This window comes from Monodelphis domestica, chromosome 2 (assembly GCF_027887165.1).
Source record: "Monodelphis domestica isolate mMonDom1 chromosome 2, mMonDom1.pri, whole genome shotgun sequence".
NCBI lineage: Eukaryota > Metazoa > Chordata > Mammalia > Didelphimorphia > Didelphidae > Monodelphis > Monodelphis domestica.
The window spans coordinates 508,179,991-508,196,393 of NC_077228.1; the positions used below are offsets into that span (position 1 = coordinate 508,179,991).

The following is a 16,403-nucleotide window of genomic DNA, read 5'->3' on the forward strand; positions in this document are numbered from 1 at the left end:
GTCCTTTCCAGCTCTAGACATAGGATCTCTGGGACCTGGGGACAGGGAGCCTAAACTGCCCTCCAGTGACCCACCCCCCTCACGTTTGCCCCTCCTCCAGTGCTCCAGGAAGCCGTGAGCACCCGGGACCTAGAATTGGTACAGCTTGTGTTACGGTATCGGGACTACCAGAGGGCTGTGAAGAGGCTGGCAGGCGTCCCTGTGCTCTTGGAGAAACTCCGAAAGGTAACCCCACTCCCACCCTTCACAGCCTTCCCTGGCTCCCTCCACCCTTGCTTACCCTCATCCTTCCCTTCTTCCTCCTCCCCAATCTCCCCAAGCAAAAACCCAGCTGACTCTTCCTCTCCTCTCTGGTCCAGGCCCAGGATTTCTACGTGGAAATGAAATGGGAATTCACCAGCTGGGGTGAGTCATATTGTCCACCTCCAGGAGAACCCCAGAACCCCACCTGTCCTTGATTCCTGCCATTAGCACAGGTCATTGTCCTGAGGTCTTCATTGGGGCTTTGGGCATCAAGCTGATTCCTGGAGCCAGATAATGTTGGAGCTCAAAGGACCTTCAATATCTTCTTGGCCAAATAACTGCTCTTACAGCAGGGCAAAGGCACCCACAAAGCAGAAACCACCTTCTTGGCTAGAGAGGAACAGGGTTGGTGCCCCAAGTCTGGGGTTCATTTGCAGAATTATTCTTTAAGAGCTGGAAGTCATCTCATGAAGCATCTACTCCAACCCCTCATTTTACTTTATTTCCCCTTTCCCCCCTCTAATTATCAAGCATTCATTTTTCTCTGTCCTTCCCCCAATGGAAGGAGGAAACCTGTGATTCCAACCATGTAGGGAATGCTGTGGTACACCTGCAGAAGATGCTCAGTGCAAATTTACTGAGTGAATCGATAAATGTTGAAATAATAAAATTTTAAAATAATTTATTATTCATTTAATTCATTATTTATAGCATCATTTAGTTAATTCATTCAGCTGAAGGAAAAAGAAAGGGACTTCATTAAACTAAAAAAAGAAGAAAAGAAAGGGAATACTCTTGTAATACATCGGCATAGTCAAGAAATAGAAATTCTTACATCAGTCATGTCCAAAAATGTATGTCCCAGCTCCTCTGTCCTGAGGCGAAGTTCCCTCCTTTTACCTGAAGCCCAGAGAGTTCAGGACCAAGGGGTAGATGATGCCAGAGGCAGGATCTGGAGCCAGGTTCTTTCCTCCGTGGCACTGCCCGTTGGTCACAATCTGGCTGGGGAGGGCAGTGGTAGGTGTATTTGTGGGGAGGATGCTCTTCGCAGCTGCCCACATTTTTTGCCTTGGGATGGATGGAGAGGGTTGGGTGGGAGGTGTTCATGGGAGCCAGGGTCGACCTCCCATTGGCTTCTGGGACGAGACCCCTGGGCTGAGGGACAGTCAGAGGAGGGAGGGGGATGTTGCCTGGAAAGCCCCTGATGGGTAGTCCTCCCCCGCCAGTGCCCCTGGTGTCTAAGATCTGTCCCAGTGACACCTACAAGGTCTGGAAGAGCGGCCAGAACCTTCGAGTGGACACCACGCTTCTCGGTTTTGACCACATGACGTGGCAGCGGGGAAACCGGAGCTTCGTCTTCAGGGGCCAAGGTCAGTCCTGGGACCGGCTGAGAGGAAGGGAAAGAGATGGGGCAGGAGCAGGGAAGCCCCCGAACAGCCTGTACTTTGCGTGGATCTGTGCTCAGCACTGTGCCTGGCACCTAGTAGGCATTTACTAATAAATGCTTATTGAGGAGCAGCTGGGTGCTTTAGTGCACAGAGAGCCAGACCTGGAGACTGGACATTCTGGGTTCAAATGTGGCCTCTGACTTCCTAGCTGTGTGACCCTGGACGAGTCACTTCACCCCCATTGCCAAGCCCAAGAGTGGTCTCTTCTGCTTTTGAAGCCATGCACAGTATTGATTCTACCCCCCAGTGCCTAGCCCTAACTACTCTTCTGCCTTGGAAGCCTAGTGGTTCTAAAATGGAAGGGAAGGCTTTTCAGATATACAAACTGATAAGAAATGAATGTCAGAAGAGGGGGAGGCAGTGGGGAGGAAGCCCAGGTCCTGACTGGCATTTTGTCTGTTCTGTGCCCCGGGGCAGACACCAGCGCAGTGGTGATGGAGATCGACCACGACCGGAGAGTGGTCTACACAGAGACCCTGGCCTTGGCCGCCCATGACCGGGACGTCCTGCTGGCTGCTGTCCAGCCGACGGAGGAGCAGGTGCTCAGCCGCCTCACTGCACCTGTGGTCACCACTCAGCTGGACACCAAGAACATCTCCTTTGAGAGGTGGGGATGGGGAGGGACTCCCGGGGCCCCAGTGCTCGGGGCTCCAGCCAGTCTCTACAACCCTCTGCTTCTCCAGGAATAAGACGGGCATCTTGGGCTGGCGCAGCGAGAAGACTGAAATGGTGAACGGCTATGAGGCTAAGGTGAGGGGCATCAGAGGTGCCAGGGCAGAGAGCGGGCACCTGGCGGCAGCCCTCAGTGGGGGAAAGAGAAAGGGAGGGACTTCCTTGAGGGCAGAGACTGTCTTGGGCTTCTTTTTGCATCCCCAGTGCTTATTGAGGGCTTGCAATGAATGAATGAATGAATGAATGAATGAATGAATGAATGAATCCTCATGCTCTAATGGAAAGGGCACTAGGAAGGATGTCGCTGACTAACTGTGACCTTGGATCAGTCTCTTCCCTACTCTTGGGCTCAATTTCCTCATCTATGAAGTGGGAGAAATGGTTTAAAGAATAGACTTTAATAGGTTTTGAACAATGATCACGTAACCATGGAAAAATATTCTAAATAAATAAAAAAGAATAGATGTTAGAACTGGAAAGGACCTTAGGGAATGTCTGGTTTAACCTCCTCGGTTTACAGATGGGAAACTTTAGTCCCCAAGATCAGAGACTTGTTCCAGGGTCAGGCAGCTAGAATGTAACACAGCTGACCCAAATTTAGCTCTTCCCAGCACTGAGCAGTTGGTGGGCTGTTATGATAATGGATGGGAGAGCACTGTAGAAATACTGCTTTAAGCTGTAGGACCCTGGACAAGTCACTTAATGCTGACTGCTTAGCCCTTACCTCTCTTTCGTCTTAGAACTGATACTAAGATGGAAGGTAAGGGTTTAAAAAAGAAATGCTGCTTTAGAAATGAAATAAACTTTAATTTCTTTTTTAAAATTTTAAACATTTAAAACTTTTATTTTGGGGGGGGCAGCTGGGTGGCTCAGTGGTTTGAGAGCCAGGTCCAGAGCTGGGAGGTCCTGGGTTCGAATCTAGTCTCAGACACTTCCCAGCTGTGTGGCCCTGGGCAAGTCACTTGACCCCCATTGCCTAGCCCTTACCGCTCTTCTGCTTTGGAGCCAATACACCGTATTGATTCTAAGACAGAAGGTGAGGGTTTTTTTTTTAAAAAAAGACTTATTTTTTAATTCAGTCCCTTCCTCCCCTCCCCACCCCAAAAAAGCATCATCTGGCAAAATGTATGTAGAGATGATATCTTTCATGCCTCCGTTTTTCACGAATATTCAATCTGGAGCCGTATATAATGTTCTCTTGGTTCTACTCATTTCACTCTTCGTTATCTCACGTAGCCCTTTCCAAGGTTTTTAAAATATAAATCGGAGATGTTCCCCCCTTTTAATGGCCCAGCAGGGCTCCACCACAGACAGGCGTCCACTTGTTTATTCTCCATTCTTCGAGGGCTCAGCACTCCCCGGCTTGCCGGTTCTTTGCCACCAAAAGAGCTGCCTTAACAAGCATGGAACGAATAGGTGCTTCTCCTTTTCCCCCGTCCCTTTGGGAAATAGATCCAGGGATGCTGTTGCACAGTTTTGTAGCTCTCTGGGTTTAATTTCTAATAAATGAAATACATTTTCACTTTCATGTCAGGGAGCCCTTTGGAAAGTAATAAACCCCAGGCACGGGAGGGCTTCTTATTTAGACAGTCGTTTATTCATTCGGCAAACTTTGATTAAGCCTCTACAATGTCTATTCTAGGGCTTTCCTCACAGGTGCATTATGAATATTGCACCAAGTCTTGTGCAAAACGGCTGCCTTCCCTCAGGAGTTTAGTCTAATAAAAGTTCCTCATGTCAAATCTGGCCTCTGACACTTCCTCACTGTGTGACCCTGGACAAGTCACTTAGCCCTGTTGGCCTAGCCCTAGCCTTTGGAGTTGCTACTAAGATAGAAAGTAGCAGTTATTTTTTTTAAGTTGCTAATGCTCTTGTGAAGGCAGGGGACTGGACTAAATGACCTCTCCAGGGCCCTTCTAACCCTGTTATTTGGTCACTTGTTTCCTCCCGGTCAGGAAGAAGATGGCGAGTCCACAGGGAGGGTGTGGGTAGGGAGAAGGATCAGGGCGTGGGAGGATCTGCGGCTGAACCTCTGTTCTGACTCCTTCCAGGTGTATGGTGCCTCCAACGTGGAGCTCATCACCCGAACACGGACGGAGCATTTATCAGAACAGCACAAAGGCAAGATCAAAGGTACTGGCAGGAGGAGGGGCTGGGAGAGGTGGGCAGGATCCTCGCTGTGGTCCAGTGGAAAAGGTCCTTAGGGCGGGAGTCAGGATTCACTGGACCAAGCCTCAACCTTGCTAATGACTAATGAAAATGACCGGACCTTTCTGAGCCTCGGTGACCTGGTCTGAAGCAGGGAATATGATAGTGAGGCAGCAACAAGCATTTATTAAGTGTTTTTCTTGTGCCGGGTACTAAGAAAAGGAAGGGAACACAGTTAGGTGGCCCAGTGGTTTGAGAGCCAGGCCTAGAGATGGGAGGTCCTGGGTTTGAATCTAGCTTCAGACACTTCCTAGCTGTGTTGCCCTGGACAAGTCATTTAACTCCTATCACCTAGCCCTTTTTTCTCTTTGGTTTTGGAAGTGATATTTAGTATCAATTCTAAGACAGAAGTAAGGGTTTTTTTTTTTTTTAAGAAAGGGAAAAAAACAGTCCTTGCCCTCAAATCTAATAGGAAAGAAGACTTTGTAAATCATCACATACATGAAACATACAGAAGAGATAGGAGGTAACTGAGAGGCACAGGCAGTAGGATGGGTTGTTTACCTGAGAAAGTTAATCAATAAACATTTATATACTGTAAAGATTAAAATTTTGGAAACTGAGGCAGGTAGAAATTAGTTTCTCTCTGTAAGGAGTATTATATTTTTTAGAGGTTTATTAAAGGTTAAGGATTAAAGAAATTACAGAAGAAGAAAACACGTGTCTAGGCCACAAGAGGCCTAGACACAACCTCACCTACATTATGAAAAAGAGCCACGTCTGCTCCAAAATGGAAGACCCAAAATTCAGTGAGATTACCAAGCACTCTAGGAGCTAGCAAGGACTCCTGGGGAATGGAGTCCAGAGTTCAAATCTCAATTTTACAATACCTAACATATATGTAGATATATGTACATGCATATCCCCTTACTTTGTCTTTCCTTTTTTTAGCAAAGAAAAAGAAGGAAAAAGTTAGCATAACTGATTGATACATCAAAAACGTTTGAAAATGTGCAGTGGGACATTTATGGACCTCTGCAATTAGGTGCGGGTGGGAGTTCCTTCTCAGATCTCTTTTCATTTCCTAGATGAGAGAGTTACCTAAAGTTACCCCAGGTAGTAAGCAGCAGAGCCTGGGATTCCAACTTCTACATGTCAGAGTGCGAAATAGTAGCATGCTAGTTATTTGATGTACACAGATGACATTGAATGATATGAAATTCAGTATGGCGCCATTAAAAAACCTATTCCAGAGTCTTTTTGTCTCACAGAAACTTTCTCCTGTGATATAAAAAGGTCTTTGGAGTGAATAAATGTAGTAAGTTTTCTAAAGCATGATGAGAAAAAGTGGATACTAAAAGGCTTTAGCTTCAATATGAAGGTCAAAAAGAACTAGTGGGGGGCAGCTGGGTAGCTCAGTGGATTGAGAGTCAGGTCTAGGTTCAAATTTGGCCTCAGATACTTCCTAGCTGTGTGACCCTGGTCAAGTCACTTAACCCCATTTGTCTAGCCCTTACCACTCTTCTGCCTTGGAACCAATACACAGTATTGATTCCAAGACAGAAGTTAAGGGTTAAAAACAAAAAACCCCAAAACTAGTGAATGAAGATAGCAAGTATAGAGCTAAAAAATCATTTCACGTCTTTTGGCCTCAGTGTATCTATAAATTGAGGGTAGTGGACAAGGTTCCTTTGATGTCCCTTCTAGCTCTAGATCCTATGATTTTAAGACACTTAAATCTTCCTAGGCCTGGGTGTGTGTGTGTGTGACAAGATGCCCTTTCAGATTCTTTTCTGCTCTCATTCTATGATTCCTCTGATCCTGAGTCAGAAGCTCAATAGGAAAAATAACTTTAGAGCAATTAACCTCTTTGCGATCTAAGTCAATGCATGCTTTTAGAATAGCAAAATCCACGACAACAGGTTTTAAAATGATCTGAACAAAAACCTGAATGGTGCTAGTAAAACACAGTGCTTGCCATCCCAAGGTAGTCAGAGAAAGATGAACGTCTGTCAAAAAAGAGAAGCATTGATAAAAATGTTCAGATTATACACTGATCTAGTTCAAAACATAAAGAAATACTTCTGGACAGACACCACTTCCCAGAACAATAGTGAAGGTCAGCGATAACTTTATATCACTGGATTTATCAAATGTGACTAATACTGAATTACCTTTAGATGGAGTTTATAAAATGGCTAAGATCCAAGTGTGGAACTAAAAGGCCCTCCATGGGCGACAGCCACATAAACTCAATCAAGAATATTATTTAAAAGGAAGCAATGGACAAAAGGCAAAGTCCCACAGATTTTTTTTTCAGAAAAAGGATAGTTTATGCTGGTGATATGGGACTTAGTCATTGCCACCAGAAAATTATAGAATGATCACCCATAAGGAGCCTACAATTTATTGATGAATGCAGTTTTAGCAAGGAAGTAGTATTTAGTGACTACTAAATACTTAGATACTATCAAGTCACGAGAACTGTATACCACCAAACATATAAATAAATAAACTGAAGTGGAATTAGAGAACCACTCCCACAATCCCATAGAACCATTGCCCACAATCTCTTAGACATTCTGATGGTCCACAAAAATTCAGGCCCTTGTATACAGATGAGGAAACTGAGACCAAGAGGACTGAAGAAAACAGATTATTAATCCCTACACTTTAAATACAAACCTTCAGCCATCTTGGAGCCAGATAAACTGTCCTGGAACTAGAGGACCACTCAAAGCAAAATCATTGCCCACCATCACCCCCACCCAGTGTTGTTGATGAGTTGTTTTTAAGTCATGTCCAACTCTTTGCAACTCCTTTTGGGGTTTTCTTGTCAAAGACAATGAAGTTATTTGGATATATGGATATAAGATATTATGTGTCCTCTATCTCATTTTACAGATGAAGAAACTGAGACAAGCAGGGTTAAGTGACTTGCCTAAGGTCACATAGTTAGGAAGTATCTGAGGCCAGATTTGAACTCAGGGAGAGGAATCCACCTGACTCCAGGCTTGGCACTCTATCCACTGTGCTACCTAGTTGTAGACACAATATTGCCCCTTAAAAATTCAGGCCCTCAGTTTACAAATGAGGAAAATGAGGCCAAGAGAGTAGAAATGAACAAATTTCAAATTCTTGCACTTTAAATACAAACCCTGAAGTGTCTTTAAGCCAAATGAATTGTACTGTAACTAGAAGACCACCCCAGACAAAACCATTACTCACAACCATCCAGACATAATGTTGATCCATAAAAATTGAGGCCCAACATTTTCAGTCGTCTTCACCTCACTGTATACTCATAACCTCCAAATTACATGGAATGAAAATCTTTCAAAAGAGAGAGACCTCCCAGAATTGATCAAAATTATGCGGAAATGTCAAATACACATCGTCCCACCATCTTATCTGCTACCAGTTGTCTTGAGGATGCTTTCGGTGAACCTATGAAAGATGAAGGAAGGAAACGAGCATTTATTAAGCACTGACCAGGTGCCAGGCACTTTGCTAAAACTTTACAGACGTTTTCTCATTTGATCCTCAAAATAATCCTGTGAGGAGGGGCAGCTGGGTGGCTTAGTGGATGGAGAACCAGACCTAGAGCCTGGAAGGTCTGTGTTCAGATGTGGTCTTAGATACTTCCTAGCTATATGACCCTGGACAAATCCCTTCACCCCAATTGTTTAGCCCTTACCTCTCTTCTACCTTGGAATCAATTTCTAAGTATAGATGATAAGGGTTTAAAAAAACCCTTGGAGGAAACTGAGGCAGAAGAAGGCTTAAAGACTTACTATTTTATTTAGTTATAAAAAATAATCATTTTATTAACTGACACAAAAGTCTGACAACAGGAAATATAAAAAACCAAAAGCAAGACTCATTGCTTTCTGAAATCCCCTTGAATAATAAGAATATCAACAATAATAGAGGTTACGTGAGTGGTTCAGTGGATAAAGAGCCAGGAATAGAGATGGGAGGTCCTGGGTTCAAACCTGGTCTGGGCAAGTCACTAAGCCCCCATTGCCTAACCTAGCACTCTTCTGCCTTCGAACTGAACTTGGCATTGATTCTAAGATGGAAGCTGTTATTTAAACAAAAATACCCGGTAATAGACAACATGTTCATAACACTTTAAGGTCTGTAGAGTGCTTTATGTGTTACCTCATGTGTTCCTCGTAATAACCCATGATGGAGACTTATTATTTCTGTCTTACAGATGAGGAAACTGAGGCTCTTGCCCAAGGTCCCACCGCTAGTGCAAATCTGAGACAAGATTAGCATTCTATCCATTATGCCATGCCCCCTGGATAAATGTCGTATACCCATCTGTTATTAATTTTACTGTTCATGACCAGTAATGATTTTTTAACCCCTCACCTTCCATCTTAGACTCGATACTAAGTATTGGTTCCAAGGTAGAAGGGCAGTAAGGACTGGGCAATGGGGGTTAAGTGACTTGCTCAGGGTCACCCAGCTAGGAAGTGTCTGAGTCCAGATTTAAACCCAGGACCTCCCATCTCCAGGTCTGGCTTTGTATCCACTGAGCCACTTAGCTGCCCAGTGGCCAGCAATGATTAAAAATCATGTCAGGATCTCCCCCTTTGCCCCCACTCTTTGGCAGCCTGAGGGCACCTTGATCAGCTCTAGGTTGGCCTCGGCCAGCACAGGATAGAACCATAGAAGGCTGAGTTGAGAGGGATCTTGGCAGCCCCTTGCTCTCTGACTCAGGCACAATCCTGGTCTTGGTCATTGCTTTCCTGCCATGGGTCTTGCTGGCAGGGCTTGGATGCCAAAGGGAACAGGTGGCACCTGTCTGTGTAATGAGACCTCTCTGTCTCTTGCAGGGAGCAAGACCCCACTGCAGTCCTTCCTGGGCATTGCCGAGCAGCATGGGGGGCCCAATAATGGGGTGAGTGTCACATGGGGGAGGGGCATGCCTGGAAGTGACCCTGTGAGTGTTGGGGCAGGGGAGAGAAGAAGGTTTGGGGGGATTTGGGGTTCTAGGCCTCCCCTTCCCTCACTACAGCCTGTTGAGACTCTACTCTTCCACTGCCCTCAGCTCCAGAATTCCCAGATCCCTACAGGCTATGTTGCCCTGGGAGCAGGGCAGTTAATGCAGGGCATGATTTTGCTTTTCTTTGCCTTGCTACACCAAGCACCCTGCCTAGCACACAGTAAAGGCTTAATAAATTCTCATTGTTTGATTGCTTGTCCATTGGGTAAGATTTGTCCTCTGAATGCATGTGGCCCAGCTTGGGGATCCTGGGATGGTGGGAGTGGGGATTTTTGCCTGATGTACCAATCCATCCTCCACGGAATTGCCAAGTGGATATTCCTAAAGTAGGTCTGACCATGCCCCTCCTTTGCTTAAGAGGCTAAGTGGCTCCCTTTTGCTCCTAGGATGAAATACCAACTCTTGTGGCGTCCACCCTCTGGCCCTCTAGATTCTGCCCTTATTGAACTGTGCTATGGACATGTAGACTGGTCTTCATCCTACCCCTTCCCTTTCCCACCTCTGTTCCTTTGTATAGGATGTGCCCTATACTTGGAACTTCTCCCTCCTAAACTTCCCATCAAGGAACTTCCAATTTCCTTCAAGTTCAAGCCCCCAACTTCTGCCAGAAACCATTTCTGATTCCCGCATATGTTAGCGTCGTCCCCTACACAAAATAGGCTACATTTATTTGGTGTATATTTATTTTTGTTTTTGTGTCTTCCATCTGTGGCATCCCTCTTCCCCCAACCCCTGCAATACACAGTAGGACATAAACTCCTCGAGGGCTGGGACTATTTCATGGTGGTCTGCTCATACCCAGCACCTAGAACAGTACCTTGAAATGGAGGGAGTACTGATTCTGGCATCAGACACAGAGTTCAAATTCTGCCTTTGACACTTATTATATGTGTGACCTTGGGAAAGTCAATTCAACTTGAATTTGAATGAAATGAACTGATTTCTTGGCACAGACCCTGATCACTCAGACTCTGAGCCATACCAACCCCACCGCCATCACTGCAGAGGAATATTTTAACCCCAGTTTCGAGCTTGGTAACCGGGACATGGGGAGGCCCATGGAGCTTACCACCAAGACCCAGAAGTGAGGACACCTTGATTCCTAGGCTCTGGGCATGGCAGGAGATAGGGAGGCTGGCTCCTTGAGAAGGGATGTGGGGCAGGGGAGGAATACTCAATGGGGGTTTGGGCTTAAGGATGGAATGAGGGGAGGGAGTGACCTTTCCTTCTCTAAGATCTTCACCCCCATCTCACCTTGGGGTTCTGGCACTCTAGGTTCAAAGCCAAGCTGTGGCTATGTGAGGAGCACCCACTATCTCTGTGTGAGCAGGTGGCCCCCATCATCGACCTCATGGCCATCAGCAATGCCCTCTTTGCCAAGCTCCGAGACTTCATCACCTTGCGCCTGCCTCCTGGTTTTCCCGTCAAGATTGGTGAGTGTGCCTCCCCTCCCATACCTGCCAAGCTGTCCATCCAAGTTTGCCCACTCGCCCCAACCTGAGGTCAAGGAGCAATGGGGTGCTGAGTGCAAAAGGACCCCTTTCACACCATGGGACATCTTAATGCCTCCATCTGCGTCTGTCTGTCGCTCTTTTTCCTTCTGTCCTCACTTTCTTGGTCTTCATCTTTGTTTCTCTGTCTCTTCCCCTCCCTCCCCTCTCTCTTCTCTGTCTCTCCTTTCCTTCCTTCTTTTCCTCCCTCTCCCATCCTCTCTCCCTCTGTCTCTCCCCCCTCTGTCTTTCCCTCTTTCCTTCCTTCTCTTCCTCCCTCTCCCATCCTCTCTCCCTCTCTCCCCTCTCTTCTCTGTCTCTCCCTCTTTCCTTCCTTCTCTTCCTGCCTCCCCATCCTCCTTCCTTCTCTGTCTCTCTCCTCTGCTCCCTTCTCTTTGCCTCTGTCTTTGTTTGTTCTTTCTCTGTCTCCTCTTAAGGCAGGTCCCTTCCCCCGTCAAGGCCTCAGTTTTCTCCTCTGTATAATGAGGATGTACAATGTCATCAGCTAGATGACCTCCAAGTCCTTCCCTCTTACTTTATGAGCCAGCTGCTCCAGAGTTCTAGGAAAACGTAAGGTCCTTGGGAGCCGGGGCTGTTTGGATCTTTGTCTTAACCTCCTCGTTGCCAACTTCAGTGCCTGATGTGGAGGGGGTCCTCCCTAAGCAGTCCCTGAATGAATGAGTGGATGCCTCTGTCCAGCATCAGGCAGCCTGGAGTTGGGGGAGCCTGCATTGCAATGGCCTGTATTGGGGTGGGAAGGGTTCTCAGCTCTTCTCTCCCTTGCCCTCTCCTCCCCAGAGATCCCCATCTTCCACATCCTTAATGCCCGAATCACCTTCGGGAACCTCAACGGCTGTGATGAGCCAGTGACCTCTGTCCGAGGCAGCCCCAGCAGTGAAGCCCCGTCCCCCAGCAGCGACAACTCCAGCATCAGCAGCTCCAGTTCCATGAGTGAGATGCCTTCTCCTCCCTTCCCTGTCCCCACTATCCCACCCCAGAGAGGGTTAAGGAGCCCTGTCTTCACTGCCCAAAGCCTTGGAAGTCCCCTGTGTGGGTGGAGATGGAGAAGCTGAATCCCAGAAGGGAGCCCTAGGCAGAGGAACTTCCTAGGATGGTGTAGTCAAATGAGCACTGGAGTTAGAGGAACAGGGTTCAAATTCATCTCTACCATGGGAATTCTCCATCTGTAGGCCTCTTTCCCAGGACTTCCATAAAATGAGGAGATGGTGCTAGATGATCCCTAGGTTCCCCCCTGGGTCTCCAGTCTGTGGATTCTGGTCCTCCCTCCATTCAGCGCTCTCTCTCTCTCTCTCTCTCTCTCTCTCTCTCTCTCTCTCTCTCTCTCTCTCTCTCTCTCTCTGACTCCCTCTCTCTCTGTCCCTGTCCTTGTCTCTCTCTCTCTCTCCCCCCCTGACTCTCCCCCCCTCTCTCTCCCCCCCTGACTCTCCCCCTCTCTCTGTCTCTGTCCCTGTCTCTGTCTCTGTCTCTGTCTCTCTCCTGCCTAGCATCCTGCCGAGGCTGTGAGATCGCCCCTTCCCTGTTTGAGGCACCGCGGGGGTACAGTGTCCTGGGCAGCCAGAGGGAGCCTGGCCGTGAGGAAGAGGATGACTTGTTGCAGTTTGCAATCCAGCAGAGCCTGTTAGAGGCAGGCAGTGAATATGACCAGGTGTGCTCAGCTGGCAGTGCCCCACTTCTGGCACAGCCTGTTACTATGCCTGGGGTGGAGGCTGGGCCCCCTCTCGAGCCACACCATCCATCATCTGGGACCCAGGGACTCAGTGGATCAGTCCCTCCCTGATCCTTGCCTTCTTCCTCCACCTCCTCTTACCCATCCCCAGGGGAAAAGTCAGAAGGCCTGATGCAGGGGATGGGAAAGGAATAGGGACTTTTTTGGGGTGACTTCAGGGTCAGGTTAACATGCCCGGTGCCCCCTCTCCCAGGTCACCATCTGGGAAGCGCTGACCAATAGCAAGCCTGGCACCCACCCCATGTCCCAGGAAGGCCGAAGGCCAGACAGGTCAGTGACAAAGGGACAGAGGGCACCAGGTGGGGTCATCGGGAGTTCTGGGGTTCCAGCCAAAGCCCTGGGTGGCTCCAAGGTAGGGGAGAGGGATTGGGGATTTCTCTCCCAGACCCTCAGGGGTGCCTGACTCCCTGCCCACAGGGACCAGGGCAAAGGGCAGGCTGCGCTCAATTGAAGCCCAGGTGCTGGGGGCAGAGGGTCCCCCTTCCCAAGGCTTTTGGTGGAAATGCCTCTCAAAAGCAGGCCAGGACCCCCCCCCCCCCAAGCCTAGACAAAGGCCACAATGTCTTGGGACTGATTGAGCATAAGGGAAAGAGTTCTGGATCTGACTCTAGTCAGGGACCTGGGTTCAAATTCTGCTTCTCTTGCTTCCCAGATATCAGACTTCAGGCAAATCTCTTCCTCCTTCTCAGTCTCCTCTGGGGTAAAATCAGGGAGTTGGTGTTTGAGGTCCCTCTTAGATTTAAAGCTATAATCCCAGAAACCCCTAAACCGCCCTGGCCCTCGGTTTCCTCTTCTGTAAAATGAGTGGCTAAAAGACCCAGGAGGCCCCTATCGGAGACCTGTGTGTGATCTTGGGCCTCGTTCTCCAGGCGCCCCCTTCAGGGAGAGAGCCAGAAGCGCAGGGTCCGTTGTCCATCTCCCGTTGCCGTCCCGGAATGTTATCGCCGTTCTTCTCTCCCTACAGGCCCCCCCAGCACACGCCCCAGAGGCAGCCCGGCCCCCCGGCCCCCCCAGCCTCCGCCCCCAGCCCTGGCGGCCCGGGCCACGTGTTCCCTAGCTACGATGAGCAGCTTCGTCTGGCCATGGAGCTGTCCGCCCAGGAGCAAGAGGAAGCCGAACGCAGGGAGCGCCAAGAAGAGGAAGAATTCAAACGAATCCTTCAGTTGTCACTGACGGAGCAGTAGCCCCGGCCCCCCCTCTCCCCTCTCCGCCGCCTCCGGCCTCCCGGGGACCGCTCCACAGGGTGCTAAGGCTGGGGACACCCGGAACAGAGCCCAGGACAAGCCCGCCCCCAGCACCGGGAGGGCAGGGCCCGGACGTGACTGAAGGGGAGGGGAAGGACGTTCCCCCTACCTCAACTCCCGCCCCCACCCCCCATACTCAGCTTGAGCCACCGGGCATGAGCACTGGGGACACGAGGTGGGGACCGCAGCCCGGAGCGCGTGAGCGGAGTTCAGACGTGGTGGTGCGGGGCGGAGAGGGGCTGGGGGTGATACCAAGTGCAGAGGGCGGAAACAGAAGGGCTTCTGGGGCCTCTTCCGCCCTGGGGCACGGGTGGCTCCGCTCCCCTCCCCCACCAGACCTCGAGCATCTTTTCCCCATCCCTTCCCTTGGGGCGGGGGGGAGCCTTTCGTCCTCCCGCGTTCCCCCCGGATTCAAGTCCCCTGCCCGGAGCAGCGCTGGTGTCCCGGCTGACGCACAGTCCTCGAGAGGTGGCGGGATGGGCGAGAGGAGGAAGCCTGAGCCCTGGCCCCTTTGCCCCAATACTCATCCCTTGCCTGCTTTCTCTGCCCTGGGGAAACGTTCTTAGGCCCCGCCCCCCACATCTGGCCCGACCCCCTGGGGGAGGGGAGCTACGCCCCGCCCCGTGTGCTCCGCCCCAACACAAACCAGCACCTCGGAGGGGCCCGGCCCCCCTCGACCCCTCCCTGAGTCAAGTGCACTTAGCTGGGCCTGGGCGCCTTGGGCGCTGCTGCCAGCTCCCCCTTCCCCACCCCTCCTGGTTCTCAGGGTGGCCCTGACCTCTCCCAGGTGGCGGGCACAATGCTGGAACCCGTGGCCCTGGGCGGCAAGAGCAGGGAGGAAGGCAGAGTGTCACCCCCAGCCTCCGCGGTGCCCCCTCCTCGATGCCAGGCTGCCTTCTGGCACCTCCGAGGATGGGGGAGGGGGCCTATCGGGAAGAGGGAGCCCAGAAGGAGCCCAGGTCCGGAGACCGGGTGGCGGAGGTGTGGTGTGTAAGGGGGTCACACCCAGCTCTCCCGACGCCCCCTGGCACCCATACCCCTCGCCGCTCCCACTCCCATCAGCTGCTGCTATCCCTCCCCACCCCTGCTGAGGGTGCAACCACAGAAACCTTCCACCCAATGGTGCTAACTCCTCCCTGCTCTCCCCACCCCAAGAAGCACAGACCCCCGGGCAAGGGTCCCGATGCACACACCGCCCTCCCCCGCCATCCCCCAAGGACTGGCTCACACTGTGAGAAGGGCCCGGCCAGCCAGACAACTCCGAACACACGCGCACACACACACAGGTCAAAAAAGCAACAAGACTGACCCCTCCCGTCCCTCCCACTTCCCCTGCCAGCCCTCCCCTCCCCCGGGCCAGGGACACTCCAGCAGAAGAGACACAATAAAGAAAACCAACGAAAAAGGCTTTAAAACTGGCGCTTCTCCCAAGACTGATTTTACTGGGGAAAGTCCCTGGGGAAGTGGGGGAGGGATGGAGGTCTGGCCTCCCTCAGAGCCATTCTTAGCCTCAAAGGGCACTTCTGGTCCAGTTGTCCTGGTGGGGGAAGAGAAGCCAGGGTCACCCAGCCTCCACCGAGGCACATCTGGGCTTCACTGTTCCCTCATTCCATCCTGGGGCAGCTTTGTTTATGTGGAACCTTTTTTAAAAAAATGCTTTGGTGGGACAGCTGGGTGGCTCAGTGAATTGAGAGCCAGGCCTAGAGATGGGAGTTCCTGGGTTCAAATATGACCCCAAACACTTTCTAGCTGTGTGACCCTGGGCAAGTCACTTGATCCCCATTGCCTAGCCCTTAGCACTCTTCTGCTTTGGAACCCATACTCAGTAGTAATTCCAAGACAGAAGGTGAGTGTTTTTTAAGAAATGCCTTGCTGTATCTTCCACCAGCTGGTCCTGGTTCTACCTGGTAGGGTCCACAGAGTCAGGTTGTACCCTTCTTTGGAATCCATCTTTTTCTTACCCTTCCAAGCCTCCTCTTCAGGCTAAACATTGTTTCCTCAAGGGACCTTCTGGCTCATGTTTTGGATGTTTCTGTTTCTCTGGCTTGCAAGGCTCCTAGTTTCCTCCCTAAAGTGGAAGACCCAGAGCTGGACAAGATGCCCCAGATGTGGAATTGAGGAGGGAGGAAGGCAGTGGGGCTCTTCCTTCTTCAGGATGCTACTTCCACCATCAGGGGTGGAAGAGGAGGACCAGTCATGCTAGCTCCTCTCTCATCCCTTCCTAGGAGATGCAGCAGCCATGGGTTAAGGGTCCCTTGATCCCCAAACATTCACTAGGATGGATGTTCCTTCCTTTTCAGTCTGGAAGCTGGCCTTCAGCCCCAGGCCAGCTGGAACTTCTGTTTCATTGGGTTCTGGTCCCCAGACAGATATAAACATACACACGAGACCTAG

General features: G+C 50.1%; 1 protein-coding gene across 3 annotated transcripts in view; it reads left to right on the top strand.

The window, feature by feature from the left end:
* ANKRD13B (ankyrin repeat domain 13B) overlaps positions 1–15,424 on the top strand; it is a 32,644-nt gene extending 17,220 nt beyond the window's left edge. For 2 of the 3 annotated variants that reach the window (XM_001363652.4, XM_007485713.3), the window contains exons 3-15: positions 101–225; positions 360–405; positions 1,470–1,613; positions 2,109–2,298; positions 2,375–2,441; positions 4,415–4,496; positions 9,359–9,423; positions 10,482–10,612; positions 10,804–10,961; positions 11,817–11,969; positions 12,524–12,684; positions 12,959–13,035; positions 13,730–15,424. In XM_001363652.4, coding sequence (XP_001363689.1) covers positions 101–225; positions 360–405; positions 1,470–1,613; positions 2,109–2,298; positions 2,375–2,441; positions 4,415–4,496; positions 9,359–9,423; positions 10,482–10,612; positions 10,804–10,961; positions 11,817–11,969; positions 12,524–12,684; positions 12,959–13,035; positions 13,730–13,949 — 1,619 coding nt within the window. In that variant the 3' untranslated portion in view covers positions 13,950–15,424. The remainder of the gene's footprint in view (positions 1–100; positions 226–359; positions 406–1,469; positions 1,614–2,108; positions 2,299–2,374; positions 2,442–4,414; positions 4,497–9,358; positions 9,424–10,481; positions 10,613–10,803; positions 10,962–11,816; positions 11,970–12,523; positions 12,685–12,958; positions 13,036–13,729) is intronic. The other variant, XM_007485714.3, reaches the window with a different exon arrangement.
* Positions 15,425–16,403: the final 979 nt, after the last annotated feature.